This window comes from Takifugu flavidus, chromosome 16 (assembly GCF_003711565.1).
Source record: "Takifugu flavidus isolate HTHZ2018 chromosome 16, ASM371156v2, whole genome shotgun sequence".
NCBI lineage: Eukaryota > Metazoa > Chordata > Actinopteri > Tetraodontiformes > Tetraodontidae > Takifugu > Takifugu flavidus.
Window position 1 is genome coordinate 4,724,279 of NC_079535.1, and position 26,973 is coordinate 4,751,251.

The 26,973-nt window shown below is 48.9% G+C and overlaps 4 protein-coding genes across 7 annotated transcripts; 2 read left to right on the top strand and 2 right to left on the bottom strand.

The window, feature by feature from the left end:
- The first annotated feature begins 1,098 nt into the window (after positions 1 to 1,098).
- On the top strand, positions 1,099 to 11,299 carry diras1b (DIRAS family, GTP-binding RAS-like 1b). 3 transcript variants are annotated; one of them, XM_057011453.1, is made up of 3 exons: positions 1,099 to 1,276; positions 6,538 to 6,879; positions 6,963 to 11,299. In XM_057011453.1, the coding sequence occupies exons 2-3, from the start codon at positions 6,571 to 6,573 to the stop codon at positions 7,248 to 7,250; spliced, it is 597 nt and encodes a 198-aa protein (XP_056867433.1). In that variant the 5' UTR covers positions 1,099 to 1,276; positions 6,538 to 6,570; the 3' UTR covers positions 7,251 to 11,299. The 3 variants fall into 3 exon arrangements, with proteins under 3 accessions (XP_056867433.1, XP_056867435.1, XP_056867434.1); XM_057011455.1 differs by lacking the exon at positions 1,099 to 1,276 and adding an exon at positions 2,380 to 2,566; XM_057011454.1 differs by lacking the exon at positions 1,099 to 1,276 and adding an exon at positions 2,616 to 2,905.
- A 1,804-nt stretch (positions 11,300 to 13,103) lies between these two features.
- gng7 (guanine nucleotide binding protein (G protein), gamma 7) lies at positions 13,104 to 19,364 on the top strand. 2 transcript variants are annotated; one of them, XM_057011467.1, is made up of 4 exons: positions 13,104 to 13,260; positions 14,908 to 15,004; positions 15,165 to 15,280; positions 15,356 to 19,364. In XM_057011467.1, exons 3-4 carry the CDS (start codon positions 15,200 to 15,202, stop codon positions 15,479 to 15,481), a joined length of 207 nt encoding a protein of 68 aa, XP_056867447.1. In that variant the 5' UTR covers positions 13,104 to 13,260; positions 14,908 to 15,004; positions 15,165 to 15,199; the 3' UTR covers positions 15,482 to 19,364. The 2 variants fall into 2 exon arrangements, with proteins under 2 accessions (XP_056867447.1, XP_056867448.1); XM_057011468.1 differs by lacking the exon at positions 13,104 to 13,260 and adding an exon at positions 13,444 to 13,544.
- Positions 19,365 to 20,738: 1,374 nt separating this feature from the next.
- On the bottom strand, positions 20,739 to 22,681 carry LOC130512954 (growth arrest and DNA damage-inducible protein GADD45 beta-like). Its single transcript, XM_057011461.1, has 4 exons — positions 22,522 to 22,681; positions 22,005 to 22,106; positions 21,703 to 21,919; positions 20,739 to 21,605 (listed from the first exon to the last, which is right to left on the bottom strand). The coding sequence occupies exons 1-4, from the start codon at positions 22,557 to 22,559 to the stop codon at positions 21,501 to 21,503; spliced, it is 462 nt and encodes a 153-aa protein (XP_056867441.1). The 5' UTR covers positions 22,560 to 22,681; the 3' UTR covers positions 20,739 to 21,500.
- Positions 22,682 to 22,892: 211 nt separating this feature from the next.
- On the bottom strand, positions 22,893 to 26,299 carry LOC130540413 (interferon-induced protein 44-like). Its single transcript, XM_057059547.1, has 8 exons — positions 26,204 to 26,299; positions 25,113 to 25,606; positions 24,972 to 25,023; positions 24,707 to 24,902; positions 24,453 to 24,605; positions 24,185 to 24,356; positions 24,005 to 24,105; positions 22,893 to 23,700 (listed from the first exon to the last, which is right to left on the bottom strand). The coding sequence occupies exons 2-8, from the start codon at positions 25,591 to 25,593 to the stop codon at positions 23,464 to 23,466; spliced, it is 1,392 nt and encodes a 463-aa protein (XP_056915527.1). The 5' UTR covers positions 25,594 to 25,606; positions 26,204 to 26,299; the 3' UTR covers positions 22,893 to 23,463.
- Positions 26,300 to 26,973: the final 674 nt, after the last annotated feature.

Sequence of the window (26,973 nt, forward strand, 5' to 3'; positions counted from 1 at the left end):
AGTGTGGTAGTCTGGGACACTTAAGGAGCTGAAGGAGGCTATAGAAACGTGGGTTAAATATCTGGGTTTTTAAAAATTCTTATATCTGGTTCTTGTACCTGTAAGGGGTTAGCGTTGTTAGGCATTCTGCATGGTGGTAATTTAAATTCTAAATGAAAAAGATTGTAGAAACGCTCGTCGTGTTTTCTGGCCCACTTCTCACTCCTGCCGACAGAGGGCGCCAGTGTCCGACCAGGTCTAAACTTGGTGAGTCATACGTCACATAGTCACGTATGGACCAACAGCTCCAAATTGGGCTTGGGTGAACACGACCGTGGGCCTTTCCCAGCACCAGAACCATGCCCATCGCTTCTCCTTTCACATCAATGAAAATTTCACGTGAATTTACGTGTATGCCGACGTGCTTTTAGGCGATGTCTGGCTCAAACTGGCACGTGTCCTGCTTTTTTCGCGCCTCATTCACCAATTTCGTGCTGGATTTTTTTGCGTGCATGCAAGAACCTTTTCTGTTTATAGGTTAGGATTCCTGCCAGTTAATCTGACAGGAAATAATCAGGTCGCTGTCCATGGTGCTGTTCGAACTCTGCACCTCTGATCGTATTTATGAATACTAAAGAACTGTTTGTTTCGTTCAATCAACATTTTCTTTTTCTAGGACTTGGTCTTGACTTTTCCCTCACCCCATTTTAATCGTCTTTTCTTCGGCTGAGCCAAAGTAAAACTGGCATAAATCTTCCCTGACTCTTGGGATATCTGCTGCTGACAGCGGGATTTGGCTCCATTTCAAATCTCGACACAATCATTTCCACACTGGACCAGCCTGTGCTGGGGCTGCTCCCCTCCAAATTCACCCTCAATTTAAATTCAACCACCTTTTTAATGGCCGGAATGTTCAGATTTTAGAGCCTGATTACTAATAGTAACCTGACTGGGTCATTAAATCCAGTGTCTCTTTGCTGAAACCGTAAATTTAAAATTTAAAAAGAAGTAATTGTAAAAGCATTTATTTCTGGCTTCCACCCATTAGGAAGTGCGTGAAGTGAAAGAAATCCAAGCGTGGACAGTGAAGGGAGAGGACATAGCACCTCCCACGTCCTATGTGCGAGAAAGGGAGGGAGGTAGGGAGAGAGAGAGAGAGAGAGTCTGCCGTGGTGGTGCTGGGACTCGGACGACATGAGCTCTACATGAACCGAGTAAAATGCTTTAAGGCGCTTTCAGCGTTTGATTCATCCGTCTGAACCGAGGACGAGCCCGACGCGGAGCTGTAACCGACCAGGTACGGACACGCCGCCGTCCATCCGCGCTCCTCCGCACGCAGTCGGTAGATGTTGGTATTTCTTGGCGTAACCGCGGTCCTCCTGCCTGCCTGGCTGGCTGCTGAGCGTGCACGATTGCGGCTGGTCGTCGCCCAATCAAGGCGGCTGAGGTTCTGTTTTGTTTTTATTTATTTTTTATTATTACAGATAATCTGATCGCCGATTATTCGGGTTAATCCTCTCACGATTTGCGTATTTGCGTTTGATCACCTAATAGCCATATTGACAGTCAGCGCGGGGAGGAATGGGGAGGGGGGGGTTGTCATGTTGCTCTGGGCAGCATAGGGAGGTGGTGGAGAAGGGAGGCAGGGGCGGGAGGTGATGGCACCGTTGCGAGATGGCGATCCGCCGGTATTTATGAATGAACCGAGCCCTGCGGGGTGGTCTGTAATGGCGATGCGCACCAATCTGCGGGCGGACGGTGAGTCCGCTCCTGCCGCCCCTTCCTGCCTGCCGCCGAGGCCGAGATTCACGTCAACATCAGCCCCTGGTACACGGAGAATGACGCCATCGTGACGCATAAACCCGATTTCTGTGGCGAATGCCGCGATTAATCCTCCATCTGGCTGCCTCCGCGTCTCCTCCTCCGCGCCTGATACGCTGCTTCTTGCGCTTTTCAAGACCAGAGAGGAAGCCATCATGACATGCAGAAGGAGCTGTGAATCACGCAGGCCTTATGTACCAGCATGTATGTGGCTCCACTTCCTGTGTAAAGATTCCCTGCGCGTGTGTGCGTGTGCGCGCCCGCGTGTTCAGGGTTTGAGAGAGAGAGAGATGAGAGGCCAGCTGTAAATCCTGTGATTAAGCTTTTGAGTGCGTTGTTGAGAGTTGCATAGAGATGCAGATATTAAGGCACTGATGTGTTGGTCCAGAATGGAGGATAAGCGTGTGTGTGTGTGTGCGTGTGTGTGTGCGTGTGTGTGTGCGTGTGTGTGCGCGCCAGTGCCAACGTAAGGTTGCATAAGAACATCTCTCTCCCATTGCATGACAAAGAATCTGACTCAGTTTGTGGTAACCATACAAAATGCAGGAGGCTGCTCTGATGTAGCCCCCGGTGATGTAGAGGAGCGTCGATGCTGCTGGTTTTGGGTGTTTCCGGTTATTGAGTTGTTGTGACGTAACTGAGGATGGCGCATGGAGCCCGTGTGGAGTCATAGTAACTCTGGAGCTGTGCACACTCTCCTCTAATCCTGGAACAGATCCACACGGACATCTTTTACGTGTCCTGACAGCATCAGCTCCTCTCAAAGGTCTGTGCAGACTTCATTACAGCAGAATTATCTCGATCTTCTGCAGAACTATTTCGAAGCCAGGGTGGCTCTTCCGGCCAGTTTTGCGTGCCGTGATCTCTGAGCTGACGCCTTTTAATATACAATTTTGTTATTTTGTTAGAATTAGCTGGGACTGGCGGCGCTTGACGGCGTACTCTGGAACTTTGCGGTCTGTTCCCTTAATTCGGCGCCTCTCGAGCAGTTGGTCGCGCCTTCACCCATCTGCACTGGGCTTTTTTTTCCCTCCATTGATCTCGCCCGCACGAACCGGTGGAGGCGATCCAAAAGGGCCAACCCCATCACCATCTGTCGCTTCAGGTAGGCGCCTGCAGAGCACCGAGCTTCAAATAGTCCTTAAGATGGTTCCAATGCAGAGAAAGGAGCTGAAATTAGGCAGCACGGCATCTTTGCACTATCAATTAACGCTGCTAAATTTAAACTTTGTGTTTGGCTCAGACTTGGCGCGATCAGCCATGTGACTACCTGCTTCCTGGGCTGTGTAGGCGGTGTTGTTAATGGGAGCACAACAACAGTCAAAACATGGTCCTGGGTTTGATTCTAGCTGCGTAGGAGGGACACGCACGTGAGGTCGTGTAGATGCTCTAAATTGCCTCAAAGTGTGAGTGTGTGAGTGGATGTGTGTGTGTGTGTGTGACCTGTCCGGGGTGGATCCCCACTCATCACTGTCAATCTATACTGCGATTTGCTATACGTGCGTGTAGCATGTGCGTTAGAGATCGCAGCGCTGTGGTCTCGGCTTAGCAGCTAATCATCGAGCTTAACCTCCTCTGTGCTCCTGGACTGCTACGCATTGACCCAATTCCCAGGACTTGAGTAACCCACAGTCTCCTCCTAAGAACAGATGCTGCCCTGGATGACTGAGGAAGTTTTCCGTGCATCCTCTGGACGCAGCGTGCACGCTGTCGCTGCTCACGCCGTCGCATTCCGGGGGTTATAAAACAGCTACAGAAGTTCAGGAGATGGATTCAAACAGATTTTACAGAAGCAAAACTAAAACATCAAATTTTCTGTGCGTAAATGGATGAATTCTGATGCTGAGAAACAAGAAAAAATGGTTCAATACTGTAAATATTTTTTGCATAAATGCGTCAGTGAAATGATGGATTATGCCTCTTTTACTGATAATTACCCAATTATTCAAGGATTACCGGGCTTGGACTGTTATTAGAGTAATTTGATGATGCTGCAGACATGAGAACATTTTATATAATGCAAATTTTGCTTTTTGGTGTCAATTTGGAGAATCAGGAGGTGACAGAATTTTTAAAAATGGTCCCTGCAGTCCCCGTGAGCCTCATTCCTCTGGTATGCACACACACACACACACACTGGTGTGTGCCCTGAGGATCCCTCGCATGACTGCACAGATCCAAACATACACTCTCATACAATCTGACAGGTTTCTCTACGTGCACGCTTCTGAAAGGACCAGAGAGAAACCTGCAACACACTCAGCACCAAATAACTGTGGATCAGCATTCCGGTAGCCAAGGCCTGATTAAAACCTCCAGAAGATACCGTCGGGGACCGCCTTGCCCGTGTTGGTTTAATCACGCTCTTGATCTGTCGAACGGCGCCGCGTTTGATGTCCGTTACGGCGCTTCCTTTGTGCTACTACATAAGTGGCTCTCCTGACAAAAATTATGTGCATATTTTCCCACCAAAGGTGACAATTCCTCATTTGCTCTACGGGATAAATGAGCAGAGAGGGCTGCCGTCCGCCTAGATTCTGACTGAGAGGATGGCGGGCCGGGCCGGGCCGGGCTGTTCCAGAGCCATCGCATAATGGAATTTTGGAATGCACCGGCAGAGATGCATTTGTGGCGCCGCCATTAATGTGTTGATTCAGGAGGGCAGCTTTCTGGTTTCAAACACCACAAGAGATGGGGAAGGAAGAATGATACCGGAAGAATGCCATTAATCTCAGTGGCCTCAAGGACGAGTAGTGAAGGAGCACAAGTACTGTCTGGTGTGTGTGTGTGTGTGTGTGTGTGTGTGTGTGTGTCTGCACCTGTGTGTTAACTCGCAAGTGCAGCCAGAAGAGCGAGACAGCTAATTTTAGCTCAGGTGAAAGAAATGGAAGGGTGTATGTGGTGGTGGGGGGCAGAGGACGTTACCGATGAGCAGAGTCAGTGATGGGGAGATGAAATGTGCTTCCGAAAGGCCAGCGGGCACCGAGTGAGGCGCGATGACAGACTGAAGGGCCCCGAGCAGCCGACGAGACCCATCGATCAGAACCGCAGAGCCTTTGGTTCATTGATTGAAAAACTCAGAGACCCGGGGAGGGACGCGAGCGGGGGACACACAAACACACTCAACCACACACACACACACACAAGGCTCAAGGAATAGGTCAAAGGAAAACATCCACACGACACGCAATAACGCCCAAGGTGAACCAGACAGGAAGGAACCTTGAGATCAGTAGCAGTAAAGGTTCGCTGCATCGCTAGCTAGCACGCTAATTAACGCTTAATTCCCTCGATGCTCGAACCTCACATGTTCCATTGACACTGTATTATTCTGGAAATGTTTTTCAGCAGAGCATTAAGTATTGAACAGTTAGAGTGCATTTTTTTTGACAACAGGTAGTCAGGGGGGTTGTTTCTGAATCAAAAGGCTAGGTCTGCTGCCCCGGGCATGTGCTCCTCACCTGCTGGAGGCAGGAGTGAATGTTAAGCAGAGAAGAAGACATGGAAATCGGGGGATGTGAGGGGTTCCTAAAGGAGAATGCAGAAAGAAAAAGCTCTTACACGATGTTCTTACAGCAGAACAATAGAAGAATCCTTGAGGAGCTACAGCTGTGGCCTTCCTCACGTCCTGATAAGGACTGAACGAACGTCTCAGCCTTCCTTTAGGCTTACAACATTCCAGAGGACATGTGAAGTGAGCTGTAAATGGTTGTTTTAATGAGCTTCTCTTTTCAAATGGAGAAAAAAAGTTAGTTAGTTAGATAGTTCTACAATTGCAAGTCCTACCTAGAGGGGAGGGACCAAATCCAAATTCTGAGAGACTTTCTGGACTGATGTCGAAATCAAACTCCAGTCAAAACTGAAGTTACCCTCGGATCAAAATGCACGGTCGTACATCACCCACAGAGTCCCCCAAAACCCCATTTATTCTCCACTCCTTGACTTGATATTGTCTGGAACTTGGCAATGCAATTACAGGAACCCCCACCATCAATAGTGGCTTCCAGCAGTGCCAGCGTGACAGAAATCCACTTCTTCCATTCGGTATTGATGTCAATTTACTGTTTCATTACTGCGAGAGCTTAGAGAGCAGCGTGTGATCACAGCTGAACAGCTATCTGATTATGAGACCTTAAAGCAAGTTTAGAGCCACAGCGGATAAATAATGCAACAGATACGATGCGTAATCATACAGAGGCTCTCAGAAGACACTCGCTCAGATAGCCGTAGATGAGGTGTGGGGATGTTCCGATGCATATTTATGAGCCGCAGAGTCCTTCAACGGGCACAGCCACCGCTGAGGAATGATTAATTAAAGCTCTAGGACCACATTTTGGAGTTAAAAATCACAATTGTTCTCCACAAAACCTCTGCAACGGTTGGGAAAATAGCAGATCAGCTGTTCTTAAGTTACAGATTGAGGAATTATGGATCCTTGGTCACACTTTAGGTGCTGGATAAATGACGTTCGGGAAGCATAAAGAGAAACTGGCCTCTTTCTACCCAGCCTGACAGTCTGTTATCTGTCAGCAGGAGTCACATTTCCCCAGAGGTGCTTAACAGTTATACAGCAAAATAGCACCAGCTCATAAGACCCAATTAACTTTGCTTTCACAGGAGCAGAAATAGCAGAGGGGGAAATAATCACACGTGCGCTTCTGTTTTTTTTCACATCCTGTTGTCAGATTTTCAAATTTAGCTCGGTCGTGCGACGAATATGCACTTTCTCGCCCTCAGGTGTGACACTGACTCGAGCCTGAAGGGGCCAGAATGCCAGAGCAGAGCAACGACTATCGCGTGGTGGTGTTCGGGGCAGGGGGAGTCGGGAAGAGCTCCCTGGTCCTGCGTTTCGTCAAGGGCACCTTCAGGGACACCTACATCCCCACGGTGGAGGACACCTACCGCCAGGTGATCAGCTGCGACAAAAGCGTGTGCACCCTCCAGATCACTGACACCACGGGGAGCCACCAGTTTCCCGCCATGCAGCGCCTGTCCATCTCCAAAGGCCACGCCTTCATCCTGGTCTACTCCATCACCAGCAAACAGTCGCTGGAGGAGCTCAAACCCATTTACCAACAGGTGGGCCCAGGTTTGAACCGTCTTTTCCGACATTATTCCGTAACCATGTGATCGAAACAGCACGCGCCCCTCCTCTCCTGCAGGTCCTGGCCATCAAAGGCAACGTTGATGCCATTCCCATCATGCTCGTGGGCAACAAGAGCGACGAGACCCACCGGGAGGTGGAGACCAAGGACGGGGAAGCCCAGGCCAACCAGTGGAAGTGCGCCTTCATGGAGACGTCGGCCAAGACCAACCACAACGTCACCGAGCTCTTCCAGGAGCTCCTCAACCTGGACAAGAAGAGAAACATGAGCCTCAACATCGACGGCAAGCGCTCGGGGAAGCAGTCCCGCGCCGAGAGACTGAAGGGGAAATGCAGCGTGATGTAAGACCAGAGGAGGAGGAGGAGGAGGAGGAGAGAAGGTAGAGATAGAGGAAAGACTCAAGGGATGTGTGAAGGAGCAGGATGTCTGGAAGGCAAAGGGAATCTCATCATCTCCTCCATTTGACTGGTGCGTCCACAAACACCTCTCATCAGTTCTTTTCAGACCGTACGGGACCTCAGTTCGGAGCATCACATTCACACGCCTTCTCCTTAACGGACAGAGCGGCCGCGGGGGCCGCCAGACGCACCTTCGCCGCGGGGGAGAACGGCGCATGCATGCGGCGGCTTCTGCATCATCCAAGTGCCACAGAATCCTGGCCGAGGAGCTCGTCCAGACCTCGAGCCGCGGCGGACGCCACAGACCGCAGCACCTCCTGAAAACAACAGGAGAGGGTTTCGTCCCGCGCCAGACATTCAGCTGCACCCGTCCCTCCGCAACGCCCCGCCGTCGTCCTCCTGCGCGCATCCCACTTATAGACAAATGTATATGTAACAGGTTGGACAGTTAACCCCACATTTTGTAGACCACTGTAGGTGTCCATCATGCAAGGACGAACAGGATTCAGCATGAACATTCCACAGCAGCGGGACGTCCACCCTGTCTCCACGGCAGCCACTCAGATGTACATAAGCGTGGGACATAGACGTATATCAGCCAAGTTAGTGACATTCAGTGCATCCAAGTGTATGTGAAGACAAATCTCACCGCTTCGTTTGCTTTTCCGAGCCGCCCTCCAGGCACAACATCCGCAATCGCTCTGTAGTGTCCTCCTCAGGAGCGGAGGAGCGTGCAGCAGCAGGGTTAGCTCGCACGCTACACACGCGACGCAACGATCCTTTTAAGACGCCACTGACGTCGACTGGACAGAAGGCTGGACTCAAACACGTGGAAACAGAAATACAGGTCTGCCTTTTCTCCCAGGACGGTGCCCCTCGATAATCATTGCCAAACCGGTAGCGAAGGCGGAGGAATTCGGGTTTAGAGAATGTCTTTGCTTGGGCACTTTTCTTCATTTTTGCCTTTGATTTCACTGTTTTCTGTCTGATGCTCTGCAATCGTGCGCGAGAGTGGCCTCCTTAAACGTGGGAAAGAAAAAAGCACAGAGGGACAGAGTGAAGCTGGGGCCGCGGGGCTCACGTGCGCGTACACCCAGGCGCCAGTGTGTGAGCAGGTGCATTCGTGCGAGGCGTCACAACAACAACAACGATAGCAACGCCGGACGGATCACATGCAGACAAACAGAGCCCTCACATTGCACTTTATATCACAAACACACGCTCACACACCTGCAGCTTTTCACCTTCTCGCCGACGCTACATATTAACGATTTCCACTTAACGCAGAAAATCCTCCTGGAGCCATTTGGGAGCTCCCCCGCAGGTCCAAAGTGCACGAACACACCCTTTTATTTCCACTCCGGAGCTCTGAACATCACACAGGACAGCAAAAGCACAATGATCTTTTACCCACATATCTGTTGCTCTCTTTTATTTGTTGTGTTTTGGTTTTTTTTTGGGGGGGGGGGTTCTGTTGTTACTTTACTATTGCGTCTCGTCTCCGACCCCCCCATTCCAGTGGAGCGCCCGTCCCCACCGTGGCTGTAGGTGTAGCTCTGAACGACAGGGTACCGCGACCGTTCGTCCTGCCTGGTCTCAGCGGAGGCTCTCCTCCATCTCTCAGGCTTTTTAACAACAATTTGGATGGAGGATAATCTGTTCCTGAACTGTTAATTCCAAAGATACAGATAATGTCCCTTTTAACGGCGTGCCCATCTCTCTGGAATATGAAAAAATAGGAAAAGCACAGCAACCGTTTCCCATCTGCCGCCATCTCTGTCTTTGTGTGTGCAGCAGAATCAACCACCGGGTGGCATTTTACTTGAAGGCTAACGTAAAGACGTCCCTCTTTGGCAACTCTCAGACACGCGCGTTGTAAATAAGTCGATAAAATGCTTCAAGTAACATGTTACCCGTGTTAAAAAAAAAAAAAACAACCAAACGTATCCGTTGTCTTTCTGGGATTAAGTGCTTTGTAACCAGGAAATGTTACAGTAGGAGGCTTGTTGTGGCTCTGTACTGTATTATACAGCCTAATAATGGTGTTGACATGCTTTTGTAACGATGCATCCGCTTTACAGACCCCATCACAGCAAAATGTGAAGTTTCTGCTCCACCACTGTTTGTTCATTTACTCCATTTTATGGATTTGTCGATTGAATGAGTCAGTTCTGATCACTGTATTGTATTTTGCACTAATATGAGGTCCTGGTAAACTCAAAGATTTGTATGTAGACCTACCCTTTACCTGTTAGATGCCAGGGATGCTCACCCATCCTTCATTTTCTGGTCTGCAGGGTTTGAACGGGAGGATGGAGCGATTCCTCTCGGAGGGGCTGGAGCGGTTACCCGATAGTTGGGATGTGACGCGTGTCGCTCGCGGCAGCGGTGACGCGCGCCCCTACATAAATATCAGCCCGACACCTCCGGTTCGTTTGCGCAAACGCCAGATTGAACGGTGCGTGTTTGCGCAATCTGCTGCGCTGACGTCCGCGGGAGAATGTCATCGTCCGTGCGGGGAACACGATACAAGAGCGTGCGCGATAAACAGCGAGGGAACGTGCGACAGCAGCGCGGGGGAGAGGGGAGAGGCTATTAATAGAAACATGGCGGTGCAGCTGCGCGGCCTGTGCGGGACGCGGGATGCGCTTTCCATGCTGGCGGGCGGGCGTGCGTGGGAATTGTTGCATGAATCAGGACGGACACCTTTGCCCCCCACACCCCCCGTCCTTTCGTGGCCTGTCCCATCTCATCTGTGGGTGAAGAGTATTGGTCCCTGCTGCTGTTTCTGCATCCGGAACTAGGGGCGCGTCCCCGCGCACCACCATTCCTTTTTCTTTTCTTTTTTGTGCATGATCGTGCGCGCCGCCGTTAAATGTCTGACAGATAATGTAGAGAATGCCCACACGTTTGTGCATGAGTCATCTGGTGCTGCTCAAACACGCCCCTGCACAGAAGGAGAGGGGGTGGGGATAGACTGACTACCTGCCCTCAGCTTCACACGCACGCACGCACGCACATGTCCACGCACACAGCAGCCACGCAGGCTCTTGTACAGATGTCTGGCCCTGACTTTCGCTCACATCCATCCTGACTTTTTTGTTGTTATTCTTGGTTTTATTTCAATGCGTTTTATTGATTGGGTGACGGTGGCGGCCTGGGCCTGTCTGTAGATAGCTGTAAATATCATTCAGAGGACGTCATATTTCTGGTTTAAGGCAGAGGAAGGGGGGAGGAAAGGATGCCGGACCGAGCATCCGGCCGGAAGCGACGGGAATCAGAAACGTCGGTCTTTATTGAATACTTTTAGGATCATTTCAGATGTGTTCTTGAATAATGTGCTTGTTTATTTACTATTGGATGCTTTGGTTCCCCTTAGAACAGCGGCGACCCGACTAACCACAAACTCATGTTTACCAACGGCGGCAGGTTCGAGTCACGTTTATAGGCAGAGAAATATGCGCCGGAGGAAGAGCGACCGAGTTCACCTCTTCAGCTCACCCCTTTATCTCGCCTCGGATCCTCAGAAGTCGTTTTCATGCTTGATTCTTCGTGGATGGGGCGTAACCGTGGAGCATATAGACTTTGTGGGTGATGTTCTCTGGCCCTTCATTCCTGCATGGTCCCTATTCGGTGTTCCAGCCAGCATGAGAACAAGGACACAAACTGTGAATCATCTTTGTATTTTTTAAATAAATTCCTCAGCAGCATTTACGCTTCAGACTTGCAAATTGTGGGGTTTTTTTTGTTTGTTTTTTTTTTTAGCACTTACTGGGGGTTTTTGATTTTGTATTTTCTCTTTTTTTCTGTTCTGACTTTTTTATTTAACTGATTATGATGTATAGATATTTATTCTAGCAATAGTCTTCCTATTAAGATATACTGTGCTGATGCATCCTCTGAATAACTGAAAATAACATATATATAAATATATATATAGATGATAATAATCAAATCTGCAAAATGATTTTCCTAATAAAACGTGAACTGGGGAAAGTTTTTTGGTCTTTTTTTTTAATGATTTGTTCTGTTCGTCTGCTTGTTGAACTCTCCTACCTACAGGATGACAGCACGCAGGTTATTTTAAATTTTGCATTTGCCAACATGCGTGAACAATAGTCCCGCTGCTCTGCTGCCACGGCTCTGCGTGGCAAAAATGAGTCTTTTTGTTTTCTTTAATGACTGTCAGACCAGGCTGCGGTTAAAAAAAGAAAGAAAGAAAAGTAAATTATTGTAGAGGGAAAATTTGGATTTGCTATATATTTTTAAGCCTTTTCTTCGGAAAACAGCACCTTATTCTGAAATCTTTCTATTCCTTCTCTCCAATTTATCTTATTTTGACAACAATAACAACAGATTATTTTATTTCCCTTTGAGCTCAGGGTGTAGGAAATAAATATATGATAAATGAATGAAAACAATGGTTAAAACGTTCTTTAATCGTTGTAAAAATCGTTTGGAAAAGACAAATTCAAATAAAACTTCAATGCAGCTGGCAGCTGGAATCATAATGTATGAATCTCCAGAGCGGGTCTATTTCCGGGGGGGGGGGGGGGGGGGGGGGGGGCAACAGTTTTAGCAGGGAAATCCAGATTATCGCCTCATACATCTACTGGGAGAGAACACCAGGGCTTCATGGGAAGTGTAGTCCAGCAAACCCTGACCACAATCATTTCGTGTCCTCTCGCCATGGGGCTGATTCTTGGTTTTATTAAATCCCATTTTAAACATGTCTGAGTTTGGAGCTTTTGTAAAGAGAAAAACAACCAAACCCCTCCTGTTCAGTTCGGGTGCAGAATGTCCTCTCTGTCTTCCACTCCTTTCACTCTCACTGCTTTCCTGCTTCTTTAGGGATGCTGTGCCTGGCGCGGTTGCCATGGGGACGGTGTGACGTGCACGCGGACTGCCTCGTCATGTGATCCTGCTGGGGACAAAGGAGATGACGGGCAGAGGTCTCCCAGGCTGCCGCAGCAGCCGCCCCTGCCTCTCAGTTTTTTAGTCGTGACTCATGGGATTCCTGCTCCCATCCGTCCTAAACAGAATGTTGCTTCATCAACCAGACCCACATAAAGGGGGGGGGGGGGGGTTACAGGATGGAGGAGAAACAGGGGAGAGAGTGGGAGGAGGAAGGAAAACTGAAAACAATTGCACTAAAATCAGTGGAAATGTGGACAAAATGAGCCACTGTGGAGGTGAAGAAGAAGAAAAAGAAAAGAGGTTTTTAAGAGATCAAAAAATCATGTCAATAGATCAGGAAGATAAGTGTGTGCGCGCATGCTCGCTGGGCCCTGCAAGGAGCGGCCCTCACGGAGCAGCAGCTGGGTGCACGCTGCCACCGTGTGGTCAAACGGCGTCACTGACGTTTCGATCTTTTTTTTTTTTTTTTTTTTTTTTTACCTGAACGGTCGAAGCCCCAGATGTGCGGTTGGGGGAGGGTGTTACTAGGGCTGCAGATCTGAGTATTCAGAGCTGTTACAATAACTGCTGAAAATGTTTCACGTGATGTGATTCATCCTTAGTTCTAGGTCAAGATAAGTGATGCACTGAGGACCCTGGAAAGAAATATCAGGTTATTATTCTAAAAACAATATGAATCCTTCTATTTATCCCCTCAAAGCAATGGTTAGAATTCACATTTAGACTAATTTAGTCTGACTTTCACATCATCATCGTGCTAAACATCATACAATAAATATTATGATTGGATAATTCCCACACTTTTGATGACAAATAATGTTTATTCGGGAGTCCCAGAGTAAGAGGTGCTGTCATCTGATGGAAGGAGGGAGAAAGAAGGAGAGAGGGAGAGAAGGGAGGGAGGTGGTAGAGGAGTGGATAGACGCTGGTACCGGAGGGGGAGGCGTTTGGCTCGGCGAAGACGGGGAGTGAACGAGCAGAAAGGGTGAGAAAGCAGCGGATCTGGCCCTTTAAATCACCAATATACCGCGCATTCGGAGGTGAGTTTGGAGATATTCGGGCAATTTTTCGTCCCCGTGTGTCATTATTTGTACGCGTCTGTGCGCATCTGCAACCCCGGCTGCTCGTCACCGAAGGCGGCTGCAGAGAGGGGCTACCCTCGCTGTCACGAATCCGGTTTTCCTCATCCCTTTGCCGGCAGAGAGGGTGGGGAAGACTGGGGGACTGGGGGGACGGGGGGGAGGTCAGCAGAGGATTTTTTTTTCCACAGCTCGGCAGGACATGAGGACGCACATGCCAGATCCGCTGGATCTCGCACGCTGAAGTAGGCCTTACGCTCACCGTTTGCATAATAACGGGACGCAGCGGCACGCGCTTCAGCCGTGGTGCCCGTTCTGGGCTCGGTTCATGTTGGCTGCTGCCGGGGCCGAGCCTGCCTCCTAAACATGTCACCACCCTGCTCCCACGGGCTCCTCGCCAGGGCCTATTTGCAGACCCGGAGCGGTGTACTCTGGGCTTCACTTGGGAAAACATCCCTAGCTTTGTGCACAAGGACTGCCAGTGTTTGCGTGCGTGCGTGCGCGCTTGTGTGCTGGAGGGAGAGGGAGCGGGGGGGACAAGCTGTTCTATCCATCAAAATGCCCGCATTGTGTTTTCACACGGTGGAGCAGCGAGCAGGGCCTGTAGAGGACGACACGGCGCCAAAGCGCAGGCCCGATCAGCGCGCACGGCCAGCTCGGATCAATATGGGTTGATGCCTTTTTTTTAGTGCGTCTTGAGAGCTGCTGCGAGCCCTGTGTCGAGCCCGTCCAGTCCTCGATGATGTTTCCTTAACGATCTGCACCGAGATAAATTAGGCTTATTTATAGGATCCGCGCAACATTTGCCAAAATGTTTTGGACAGCGGGGGGAGGTGGGGCGTAGGAGGGGAGAGAATGGACGGTGAGAGGGCAGAAATGCTCCCGTTTATGCTCTGCGTGTTGTTTTTAAGGGCATCGTTTGTGCGCCACCGCGGAAAGTTTGGAAAATCAACAGGCTGAAGAGACGGAAGCGGGATTCGTGATTCCGGCTCCGCTTAGATTGGTTCATGGGTTGTTTCTTGTGTATAGGCAGCATCGATCTTCGTCTAGAATGATCCTTTTCAGACACTGTGTGTCTCTGCTGCCGATCATACGAGTATTCCTGCTGCCGCACATGGCCTGCGTGCTTAATAGGAACCAAGCATGAAGGTGTTGGTGTAGAAATGTCCCTGAAGTCATCAGTCAATATTTAATACCAAAATATTCATATTAGCAAATAACCAAACGACCAGCTGATTCCTCTGTGCGTGCACATGTGCACTAGTCCTAATTAGAGACATTAATCTCCCAGCTTCTCCACAGTAAGAATAATTAAAAAGGGAACTCCTCCTGGGAAACGAGAGGAGTCAGACGGAGAGACTAACGTGAGAGAGTTGTAACACACTCTGGGCGATGTGCGTGCAGAACCAGGTGTGTTTGTTCTCCATTTAACCCAGCAGCCAGGAGCTTGTTGCATTTTCACATTTCTACTGTGTTTTTGTGCATTTCAAATGAGGTGATTTTAGAATTGGGGCTATCTGAGCCAGGAATGGAGCTGTGGAGGATCATTAAAGGGTCTGGGGACGACCTGTGCTCTGCAGCCATCTCACCTTTTGTTCTGTTCCACAGGTAGGATCCAATGTGAGCTGGCCTGTCCTGCTCTGTCACTGTCTGACCATCCTCTCCCTGCCTAAGTGTTAAGTCACACCTGCCTGCTGTTACTCAGGTAAAACTCCACACTTTGGGGGGGATTTTAAAGGTGCATTGCTCATAAATTAGCTTCTCGCTGCATTTACCCATCACTGGCATTGTCGCACCGCTCGGCGATTACCACACGGTGGTGCTACAATCACCCTTTCTTTCCTCCCTCTCTCGGTGGCTCCCAGTTCTCTCCTGGGTTGGTGCAGTCTGATGGATCAGTATGTCCACTACTAATAACATCGCCCAGGCCAGGAAATTGGTGGAACAGCTGAGGATCGAGGCGGGCTTTGAACGCATCAAGGTAGTGCGGTAGCCTTACCCCGGATGCTGTGTGATCGCGAACCCACGTCTGACAGCTCTCTCCTGCCCCGACCAGGTGTCCAAAGCTGCAGCGGACCTGATGAGCTACTGTGAGCAGCATGCTCGCAGCGACCCCCTGCTGGTTGGCGTCCCCACCTCTGAAAACCCTTTCAAGGACAAGAAGCCCTGCATCATCCTATAGCTCCGTACACTCCTGCTCCCTCACACAAATGCACACACACTTATGCGCATACAGACACATGCAACGCACCGCTGAGTTCCATCCCCAGACTTCCTCAAAGATACACAGACACGCAAGCGCTCCCAAAACAGCCACTCTGGTAAAGCGCAATTCCCGGGGGCCACCGCTAGGGGGCAGCGAGCCCAGTACGTCACTGAGTGTGCTCAAAGGTGCTCTGATAACGCTGGTGAATTAGCCACAAATTTTCAGCTTGATTTCAGAAATGATTATTATTAAGCAGGAAGATTGACTCGGTTTATCCTTTTTTGAGAAAAGAGCAGAAGATGGACAAGAGGGTGGTACTGAGCTGTGGGTGTGAAGCTGCATGTGGGCAACGGTTAAGGATTGTAGGCGCTCCTTCTAGCCGCTGCCAAACACGACCTCATGTCCCGTTTAACGCTCGTTTTTTTTTTTGTTTGAAGGCAGTGAGTTTTGTCCTGCCTGGTTGAAATCATGGCGAGCGAGGAGGCGGCCGAAGCCTTCGCCTTTGTCGGGCTAGCATGTTCCTGCCCGGAAACTCCACAGACCTTCTCTGCCTATGGCCTCTCCACGGCTGCCACCGCAGCCGGTGGCCGAACTCTCCAGCTGTGCCAACATGTACAGAAAAGTCGTCTCTAGGTGCGGGTCTGCCGTCGGCGATTCCACCGCGGCTAGCTTCAGCCACCGGCGGTCTAACTATAACAGGATCTGCACCTACGAGGGGGGCATAGCCAACTCAAGCTATTAACCTTGGACGTTTACTGCATTTTTCTTAAAAAAAAAATTACTTGTTTGTGAACTTAGTGTACGTTTTGATATTTTTTTGAAGCATTACTTAACGGATTAAATAATAATGTACTTTTTTTAAAATAATAGATTTGCTTTGTTGTGGGTGGTACTCTGGTTGATTCTGTGCTAAATGCTAATGAAGCTTCAGGAGGAGGTGTCGTAGGCCAGGGGGCACACCAACCAGACATCTGCTTCTATCTCCTACAGTCTTTTTGACCCAAAGTGACCCCAGAACTTTGCCCATGTTCTAGGTGACAAAATGGGTAAAATTTAACGAGGCGGCGCCAGTGTGCTCCGATGTGCATTTCCCGTCCTGTCAAACCAAACCTGATTGTAAAAACGTTGGAAATTGAGGTGGAGAGAAGCAAGCGGGGTGTATAAACTTTCGTTCAGACGTGCAACAGTGCAACGTGGAAGAGTGGCTGTTTTTGGTTTACTTTTTGGAGTTTCTTCTTTCTGTGGAGTTCATGGAACCTGGTCAGTTGAGTATTTCCCTGTACAGTGTTTGTAAGATATCCGATTCAAACACAGAACCCTCTGTGGCTGTTGGGTTTTTTTGGTACTACTTCTGTTCTGTCAGTCAGAATCATGTCTGTCCATTATGTTTTAGGTTTATTTTTTAGGGACCTGAGATGCAAACACCCTGTTAGTTTAGGTTTGTATCCTATCGGAGGAAAAATCCAACATCCGACCTCATTCCGTGTGGCCAAATCCAACCTCCAGCTCAATAGCGTGAACACTTAAAGAGCCCACAGGTTTCTCCCTAACGTATCGGTGGGAAACAGGCAACTCGGACAACAAAACGCCCATAGCACAGACTCTCTTGCAGTTGTTATTTGGTTGTCAAAGGTGTTCGGGTGTGGTAAAGCTGAACAGCGGTTAGCTGCTGAATGAGAGGAGCTCTGTTCCGGTTGTCAGGACTGACAGAGCAGGGTGGGGACCTCTCCAGGGGACTTACAGCTGATGATGGACTGTTAGAGGAGCTGAACCCACAGCTTTTCTCTCCTCTAATTACTGGGTCAATACCAGCCACCTGCCAGGCTTTTATTTTGGGGGTGGTGAGAGGTGACGCAAAAGCAAACTGTTATGTGGGGGGGGGGAGTTCAGCCGGCACCAGAGGTTAAAGCTGCATCTTGTGTGATTTCAGATTTTCACAGCTAGAATATAAAACATACACATGCTATTTTATAGCTCATTATTAGCAAATAAGTCACTGTTTTTAAAGATATTTGAACAGACCTTGATGCGGGTCCCCCTCCGTGGCATTAGCATCGTGCGCCAACGTGTTTCTACAGTAGCCCTGAATGGACAAACAGAAGTGATTCTGTCAGTCGCATTTGTGATGGAGGATGTTGAAGAAAAGTCAATTTCTGCAGTTTGTGTTGTCACTGAGAGATCCACCCTGGACTTTTACAGTGTGCACATTAAAGCAGTTAGCATCCGCTAACATGTGGAGTTGAACTGTAGGTGTCAACAGGCTAAATTCGATCACTTCGGAGCTTGTTTCTTTTTTTTGGTCATGCTATGCTAGGCTACCCGGCTACTGGTTTCTCGCCTGTCTAGAAACACCAGTTTACAACACCTAAATATTCAAATTTAAATATTCAAATTTGATGTCAATGGCTCATTGTCGAGGGTACAAAGATTTGCATTTGACTGCATTTGTCTCTCGCAGAGCAAGCAGGCCGCTCCCAAAGACTGAAGTGTGTGTGCGTGTGTGTGTGGGGGCGCTGTGTGAGAGAGTTAGGTAGCCAAAAACAACGATTTGGCAGAGCAGTAGGCGCACACATGTGTGGTCTGCATATTTGTGGGACCACACAGTGCCTCCACTGTCACCGTCCTGTTTTTGCGCAGCAGCCTCGCAATGCTCGGGTGATTGTGATCGTGGGTCACGCGATCACCTTGTGAGTCAGCGCAGCGCGCACGGCCTCCGCTCGCTTGCACATTCCTGAGAGGAGAGAAATGTGCCCAAATGTGAGGGAAGATAATTTTGGATGCGATGAGCAACAACCAACCCCAATAATAGTTGCCAGGCTGACTCATTTTTCAGACTCATGCTATGTTAGCTTGACCGCGCCGCGACATTTGGTTAGCCGCGATCAATAGCAGCTGCTGGCATCTTTTAATTTACTGGCCTCAGCTGATTTTTACATTTGCGACTGTTAGCTGGATGGACAGGTTTTCTGTATGGTGAAGCTAACCTGTGTTCCACTGCTCACGGAGGTATTTGTGTTTGGTTCAAGGTCACCTTGTAAGGTACGTGTGCTATAACCTAGGGGCCAGGGATGGACTTCAGGCCAGTCATTACCCTGCTGGGGCATCGCTTGGTATCGAGTAGCTGAAATACCCAGACTCAAGTCCCGACTGGTCCGACTGGTTACCAGCTCCACAGTTTACAGTGGGACATGGATGCCGGTGAGCGGATGGACCGGTTTGAGCTCGATCTGATTGCAGCTCCTTCTGGATTTTCCAGTTTGGTAAAAGCTGGATCGCTTCAGTTCCAGCTACTTTTGCTGCATTTCTAGAGATGAAAAGCTAAAAAAAAAAAACACAACTACAACAACTGCAAAAGAGTCGCACCGTAAACCGAGCATGCAAACATATCAAAACCCCGAGGACGCACGCCCGTGTCGTCCCAAAGATGTCTGACAGATGCTGGTTTTTGTCAGGATTATTATTTTAACCATTCCGTGGCCGGTTGGGCACATGATCAGGGCCCTCTTTGGTGGCGCCGGTCCTGAGCTCAGCAGAGCAGATGGCGCTCAGGTGGAGCACGCCGCTCGGGGTGGGGCGAGTCAGAATGTGTCGGCCGTGGGAGGGTGGGGGAGAGTTGAGGCTGCTCTGAGCCCCCCCCCCCCCCAGGACTCATCTTTGTGTTGGGATCTCCTGTGTGCATAAAGTATCCGTATCTTTCTGCCTTGATTATGAAGAAAATATATCTATTTTTTGTAACTGTTCTCTGACGTGCCATAACTCATGTTTTCTTGCACACTGTTAATATTTTGTGGATATTGCTGTTCAAAAAGATGATATTGAGAAGTAGATAACATTAATAAAAAGATTATATAATAAAAAATGCTCTCTCTTTGGTCTTTTTTTTGGGCAACTGGATGTGTTGTAATTGACTTTCCTCTGGGATGAAATGCTCATTTTCCTGCAGCAGTGTGGTGAAATGCACCTCAAATGTTGGGATTTTGTATGATCGGATGCAGGCCGACAGGGAATATTTGCTAATCTGGATCCCATTTTTTACATGTTTATGGTTATTACAGCCCTTGAAATTACTCTTCTCTGGTTCTAATCAGCAACATATGTATGAACCTGACTGTATTTTGGTCAATAATCTATGTCCCCTCCATGCAAAATGCAATTTTCGCTAAGAAAAAAAAAAGAAGACTGCATTCCATCAGTGGGTGTGACCCCTCCTGACTGAACTTTCCTAATCCGTCGTTTTCCATCTATGGTGCCATCATCTGGGCAGTGTTTGTCTGCTCTTCTGGGCTCGTGCCCGAATGCCCGCAAATTAAAATAAAATGCAAAACACTCCACGCCCACGTCACGCCGGGATTCAAAGGAACGCCCATTTCCTTGGTCCACCGGCCGAGGCGGGACGGCGCCCCCTTCATCTCCTCAAACCTCAGCTGCACTTTATTGAATCAATTTCCCTTTTTAGTGCCGTCCTGAGCCAGAAAAGCCTGGCGCTCCTCTCGCGCTGATAAAAAACACGCTGTGCACATGGACGTGCGTGCTCCCGGGCCTGACAGGGACACGGCGTCCAGGACAAAGGAGGGAAAACGGCTGCTGGCGGCAAAAAAAGAGCAGATAAAATAGCTGCTGTTTAGGTCATTTGACAGGAATGTCATTATTGCAAGTGGCTTTTCAGTCGCCTGTTCGAGTCACGAGTCTCCTCCAAGTTTCAAACCCTGATCCCCCCCCCCCCCCGCAGCCGCTCCAGAGTGAACCCCAGCCAATCAGAGGTCAGCCTCCCTGCAGGGCACGCCCCCACCAAGCGACCGATGGTAAACAAAAGGGAGGTCCATGTGCCTGGATGTTCCCTCTCTGCTGGGCTGTGGACTCTGAGCTGTGAGCCGACATGTGAGAGCGGAGCAGGGAGGAGTGCAGTGAACAGGCCCAGCTGGGGGGGGGGGGGGACACCCCTGTCCCTCACCACTGCAGGGAGACGTTGCTCCCCGATCATGTGATGATAGCGTGACCTGAGTGGGGCTGGATCAAGATTATCTTGTGCAGCCCCCCCCCCCCCAGGAACATGCTCCTGCAGGCTCGGCTGCAGCCAGTCTGCTGCCCCCCCCCCCCCCCCGTCTCCACCTCGCCGGGGTGTCAGCGCCAGCGTGTTCTGCCTGTTCCAACAGTTTCTGTCTCCACCCTGAGGTTTGTTTACTACAGGCAGGAAGCAGTGACGCGTGCACGCATGACTCAGAGGCGCTTCTGCTTGGATTGTGCACCTGCGCATTTTATTTTGAAATCCGAGCTACGTCATAAAACACTCACACGTTGTGGAAAACAGCACAAACAGGATCATAAATAACTTCCGAGGCATTAAATAAATTAGCAGAGCAGCGCTATTCACGGGTGAACCCGCCTCTTCCTCCGGGCAGCAGCACTCCGTGAGAACTTACAGCAGATTTAGTCGGACACGGTTTTGCTGCGTCGCCCTCCGACCACAGACGCCGTCGCAGAGTCCCCGTCTTGTTCCACAAGTCCCATGACGTTTCCACATCATTCTCATCTCTGCCTCCATGGCGACGGCTCCTCCGCAGGATCAGCTGAACATTTCAAGAATGCTCGAGCTGCCCGCCCAGTCCTTTCTAAATAAAGACTGGAGCTTTGTACACACATACCAGGCATTCATGCACACACACCTTCTCTTCAAGGAAAAGGACTCTCCCATGTCGGAATACTCTGGAATGTTGGGTATAGTTTCAGGGCAGCGTTTCTGTCCCGGCAGCAGGCCTGTTTTCCTTCAGGACAGAAGGAAATAGAAACCCGATTGTAGACAAGGGAGAAGTCTGTGCTTGTAGCTTTGAGCAGGAACCAGATCCAGGGGTGTCGGATCCACTCAAAAGGAGAGTCCCGGTCAGTCCAGATATCCCAGCTGAGTCCGCTCCAGGCGATATCCGCAAGAACAGTCAGTTCATGAGCATGAGAACCTGGAAAGCTCCTGTTTCTGTCAGTGGATCTGCAAGCAGATTCTTCAACGTTCCTGCAGGACCAGTTCGGGCACCCACTGGTCCCGGCGTCGGCTCTCCTGACAGTAGGTTCCTACTTCCTGAAGCCTGCAGTGGTCGGCTTGTGGGTTCTGTAGAGGAATTGCACACAAAAACACATTAAAAGACTTTAAAAGTGCATCACATGTGCAGTAAACATGCTTCCAGGTCGATCCTGCGTCCGCTCACCGTTACCAGCATGCAGTGCAGGTCTCGGTGCTCCTCCTGGTTTCTGTTGGCGTCTGCGCTGCCCAGCAGCTGCTGGAGCCGCCTCAAGCCCGAAACTCTGAGGATGGTGAGGCCACTCTCGCAGCAGAAGGACTGGAGCAGGGTGAAGTGGATCTGCAGAGCCACGTCGTCCGCATCGTCGGCCGCCAGAACGCACAGGACCACGCTGTCGGGGTCTCTGAGGAGGCCACAGGAAGCGTTTAAGCCACGGACCTCCAGGACACAACGGCAGCAACCGCCTGCACATGCTCGCTTTCACTTACGTGTTCAGATGTTTAGCCGATTCGTAGATGCCGACGGTCAGACAGTCTTGTTTCTGAGCCGTTACCAGGAGTTCCTCCAGAGCCAGGCCCACCGCGTGCATCCTGCCCAGCAAGGACAACCAGTAAATCACCCGTAGTCTACCTCTTTGATTAAGGTGCCAATTAAAAAGCATGCAATCACTTTAACATTACACATGCTTGTGAATGTGAATAGCTCCTGCAACATGCACGCAAAGAACTAAGCAATGAAATCCTAAAAACCTCCTATTTAAAAGTTTTAAATGATCCTTAACAGGTCTGATAAAACTGGACGTTAAGATTGAGCTGTTCCGCATAATAAAGCCGTGCAGGAAATCTAAATCCAGACAGAAAAGTCCAGGTTGGAGCTCAGGTGGTCTTTTCCACACTTCACGCACAACAAGGGTCAAAGGACGAGCACGACTGCCATGCACATGTCTGAGAGCCGCCGCTGCAGCCGAGCAAGGAACAGTCGAGCAAAAGCTTTAAAAAGTCTCACCTGTTCTCGACGGACAAGAAGCTTTCCTCCGGAATCATGCTTTGCAAGCGTGAGAATTATTTCCGCCGAGGAGCAATAAAGGCTTGTTTTCGTCAACCGGCGCCGTGCGCGTCACCAGGAGAACTTCAAACGTGCAGAACGGTTTGTTATTGGCAGCGTTGCGACACTATTTATACGGGAGCCGAGAGGAGGGCGGCACCGAAACCAGCAGGCTTTGGTTATTGGCCCGAGAGAAACTCAACGCCTTCCTTTGTCATGTGGACGGTTTCTACGTCAGTGTGTACGGAATGAAGAGTAAATAAATAAACACATGATCCTTTAAAAAAAAGAATCTATTTGAAGATTTTATAAAACACGTAGAACACGCGCACTTTTGCTCAGAAGAATTAACTTTTATTACGGTGGCTTCGTGACCATTTTATATATAACAGCAGTGATTATGAAAAGGCGGATACCCTCTAGTGGTCGGCTGGGAGAATTAAAAGTTGAATAATGCCGTTATAAAATTTTAAATCTCAAGAGTCATTACGTATCAAGATAAAATTATAATTAACGACAAGAGGCTGAATTATATCACTAAAGTTCTAATCTCCAAAATTCTTTCAGACACAGTATTTCTCATGACATAAATTTCCTCTGAATGATGTTTGATTTGTAAATACAGTATAGGTGTTTACAGCAGTCAATACCAATATAGTAATCTATTTATTCTTATTACCATGTAATGAAATCCTAAATACAAGAAAGGGTTTTAATTGATTAATAAACAGATGCACAGAGCTTCTTGGAAATGCAGGGTCATATGACACATTTATGTATACTGTACACCCAGCCGAACCTCACTGTCAGACTATCAAATGATCATATTCCTAATCATTATGGTAAAGGTAAATGCAGCAAGCATCTGCTCTGTTGGGCAGCTGAAACTAAATGCATGTTTTCTCAAAGATCTGGCCGCAAAATCTTGCAGGATTTGTCACTCTGCTGCAGAGAGTGGCCTTCCTGCTCCTCATAGATGAGCTGGTTTTCAAGGAAACTGTCGCTGTAATGCAGCATTTGCATGAGAGCCATTAGCAGCAGGATGTCGGTGTCCTGGTCAGGCTCCAGCTCTTCAGAGTAGTTCTTCACTGGTATCACACAGGACAAGGGGATGCCCAGACACTGGCTCAAATCTCGGGCCTGCAAAAGTATTTAGATTTCCTCAAATGTTGCTGTAAAATGTGTTTTTCTATTTCCTTCTTCTAAATATGTTTTAAAATTTGCATAATCACGTTCATTTATATGTGTGCGTGTGTTTATTTATTTTATTTTATTTTTGTACAGGACACAGGATACCATGCTGTAAAAACATGGTGGAATGACTTTGTACTGCTCATGGAGGGGGATGCAGGTCAATGTTTACCATTCTTTTGAATATTTTACTGCTCTGTCACAGTAATAGAACTGCAGCCATCATTACCCTGCATGAGGTGGTGACATTTACCTTCTTCTGGATGTAAACACTGTGATAAATTGTTCTTAAGTCATCCGCCACCAGAGAGCACGCCTCGTCCACTTTGGTCATGAGCAGGATCTGGGGAATGCCTACAGGTAAAGGAGAGGAAAAAGCACCATGAGAAATGTCGCCCTGATTTTAACAGAAAAACACAGGTGTGGTACTAACCCATCTGACTGGCCTTTTTGCGGATCATGTCAAACTTGTCCAGCATTTTCTGGGAGAGGATTGAAGCCTTGCAGGTGTCCACCACATAGGCAATGCAGTGGATCTTGTCATTAAGGGTCGCCAGTGTCTTGTAGCCAGGAGAGTCCGGCATGAGGGGACCAGAGGGACTGAACTTAGAAGCAAGCAGAGAGAAGGTCCATGTGTCAAAAAAAAACAAACCATAATCGACATGAAAAATGTGGTAGGTGGGGGGTTTAAAAAGGGAAACCTGGTAACGATCCACTATGTGACCCCTGAAGATGTTGAACAAATCCTCAATGTCCACTCCCGCACCGGTCATTTCCTCCAGTCCCATTGTGTCACACAGGACCAGAGGCAGAGACTGTCCCCTCTTCCCAGCCATTATTCTGTAGGTTCGATACTACAAGTGAGACACAATTTGAAACACAAGTTATGGTTGAGGATGCGTTCAGGTGCAGGACCAGAGCTGGTTTATTTAGATTCTGGTGTGAGTAGTGACACCTGAGTCGTCACACTCTTGTCTGCCGTCCCAGCGATGGCCTGGCACGTCATGCTGCCTCGGAATATCGAGTTGACGGAGTTAAAGAAGCTGGATTTGCCAGCTCCGACGGGCCCCACCAACAGGATCCGGGCCTGGGGAACGGCACTGATGCCAGGCCTGTACTTGGAAATGTTCTGTAGCAACTCTTGCTTTTTCCTACGAGGAACACAAACAGAGTGTCAGAGTTGGATTATGGGTAAGTTGCATCATCCGTGTTTAACCTACTCTGTCGTCCATTGAATGTTCCTCCAGGGTTTCTTAAGCAGTATTCCCAAACCTGCACATGGGATAAATGCACATAAATGCACCTTAGCAAGATGTCAAACCTTATCAGAATTTAGCCTGTAAAGAATGAAGAAAACCAACTTTCAACTCGATACACTTCCAGCTCGATCAGTGCAAAGTCGCCCCCGTGCATGTCCGGCGCCTGGAAGTTGAAATTCGTCCCCGGGTTGGACAGAACGCTGGGTTTGTTGTCGTGCAGGAACACCAAAGCACCGAAATCTGGACTGGTGTCCACGTCTGTGAATGCGGGCTGTCCGGCGATGCCCACCACCTTCAGAGGTTTGGGTTCCTCTGCTTTGATGCTGTACAGGAAGGCCTCGCCATCGATGACGGGCTGCCCGCTCTTGGTGTAGTCCTTGGAGGTATAGGCCCCATAGACACGCCTGGCCGTGTTGAAGGCCACTATGACAGTGGGGCCCTGACGGTCACAGCGACTGTGGAAAGCATCAGCGGTGAAGCCCTGGACGCTGGCCTTGTAGAGGAGATGGAGTCTGGCGTGTCCAAAGAGAGAGAGCAGCTTCTTCTCCTGATCTTGAGACAGGCTGGACGTGATGGTAGACATGGTGGACAGATCGCTGTACAGAGCCAGATACAGACGCCTGATTGGTTAGTGACCCCATTTCATATTGTTACTTGTGGTTATGATCAGGGATGTTACGTTTGGTGGCTGTTGATGTAGGTTGTTGGTTGTTGTAGCTTCCTTATTAGATTAGGTTAGGTTAGATTACATGCATCACAATGAAACCAAAAAACGATAATCCTGTTAACGGGGACACAATTTAACTGATTGATTTATATAAACACAGAAGAAAAGATTTTCTGGAGTATTTTGCTACCTATCGACAATTGCTGCCTCATGGGTTTTGCGCATGCGCGGTTCCTTCATTTCGCACGCTATTATTTGATTGAGTATCGAACTATCGAATGCACAATATAAAACTTCTAGACGTTTTTTAACACACCTGAGTTCGGTTTTTATGGACCGTCGAAACGATTATTGCTGAAACTGTATAGAGTCCGATCGAAAGTGAAAGTATGTTTGGTTCTCTAGATAAAACTGACGATTTAAATTGTGATTTACATCAATTAAAAGACATGCGGTAAATATATACGTTCATAAACACTGTCCAATAGTTTTACTCGAGTAATGTAATAGAATACATAAAGAATACCGGCTGCGCAGAGGTGACAAGTTGCTGAAGTCGAGTCCGAAGAGAGTGAAAGCGAAAGCTGCCGTATCCGATGGTGCGCATTCTTTATTTGAAGCATAACTCTCCACTTCCTGTACTTTCAAACCTCTCCACCCCAAATGCAATGATCAACAGTGAGATACATACAGGATTATCCATGCAGGACACACTGCACACGGTCACATTTCATTTTGTTGGCGTCATTCCGCAAGGCTCTCCCATTCTTACAAAAAAGTCTTTGAAACTTAAAGACAATAAAACAAATGATAAGCTACTTGAAAAGTCTGAACAATATTTCATTTACGTGATGATCGAAACATTTTTCTGAGTTCTGATACGATTTTGTGACGTGTCACTGGTGCGTTTACGGTCTCAGAAGGGATCCGTGGGTCCTATTTGCCACAGTGTGAAGGTTCCCTTTTAAAGGCAAAGACTAACAGTGTTAAGCTCGGGAGGACTGGCGGTCAAGTGTGGCGGAACCCCAAAGAAGGCTGACAGACACAGGAATTAAAAGTAACTCAGATGATTTTAATGAACCAAAAGAAAGGACAGGAGGGAAGAAACCGGGGGCCGGGGGAGTGAGCGTGGGCCTGGGATTCCTGGATGGAGAGGGGGCGGAGCGAAGGCAGTTGGCGTGACAGGCCCCGCTCCAACCCAGGATCCGACCAGAAGCCCATGAGATGTGGGGGTCGTGCCTTTCCAACCATGGTCTTCCTAACACGAGTGGAGCGGTGGGGGCGTGCAAAACCAGG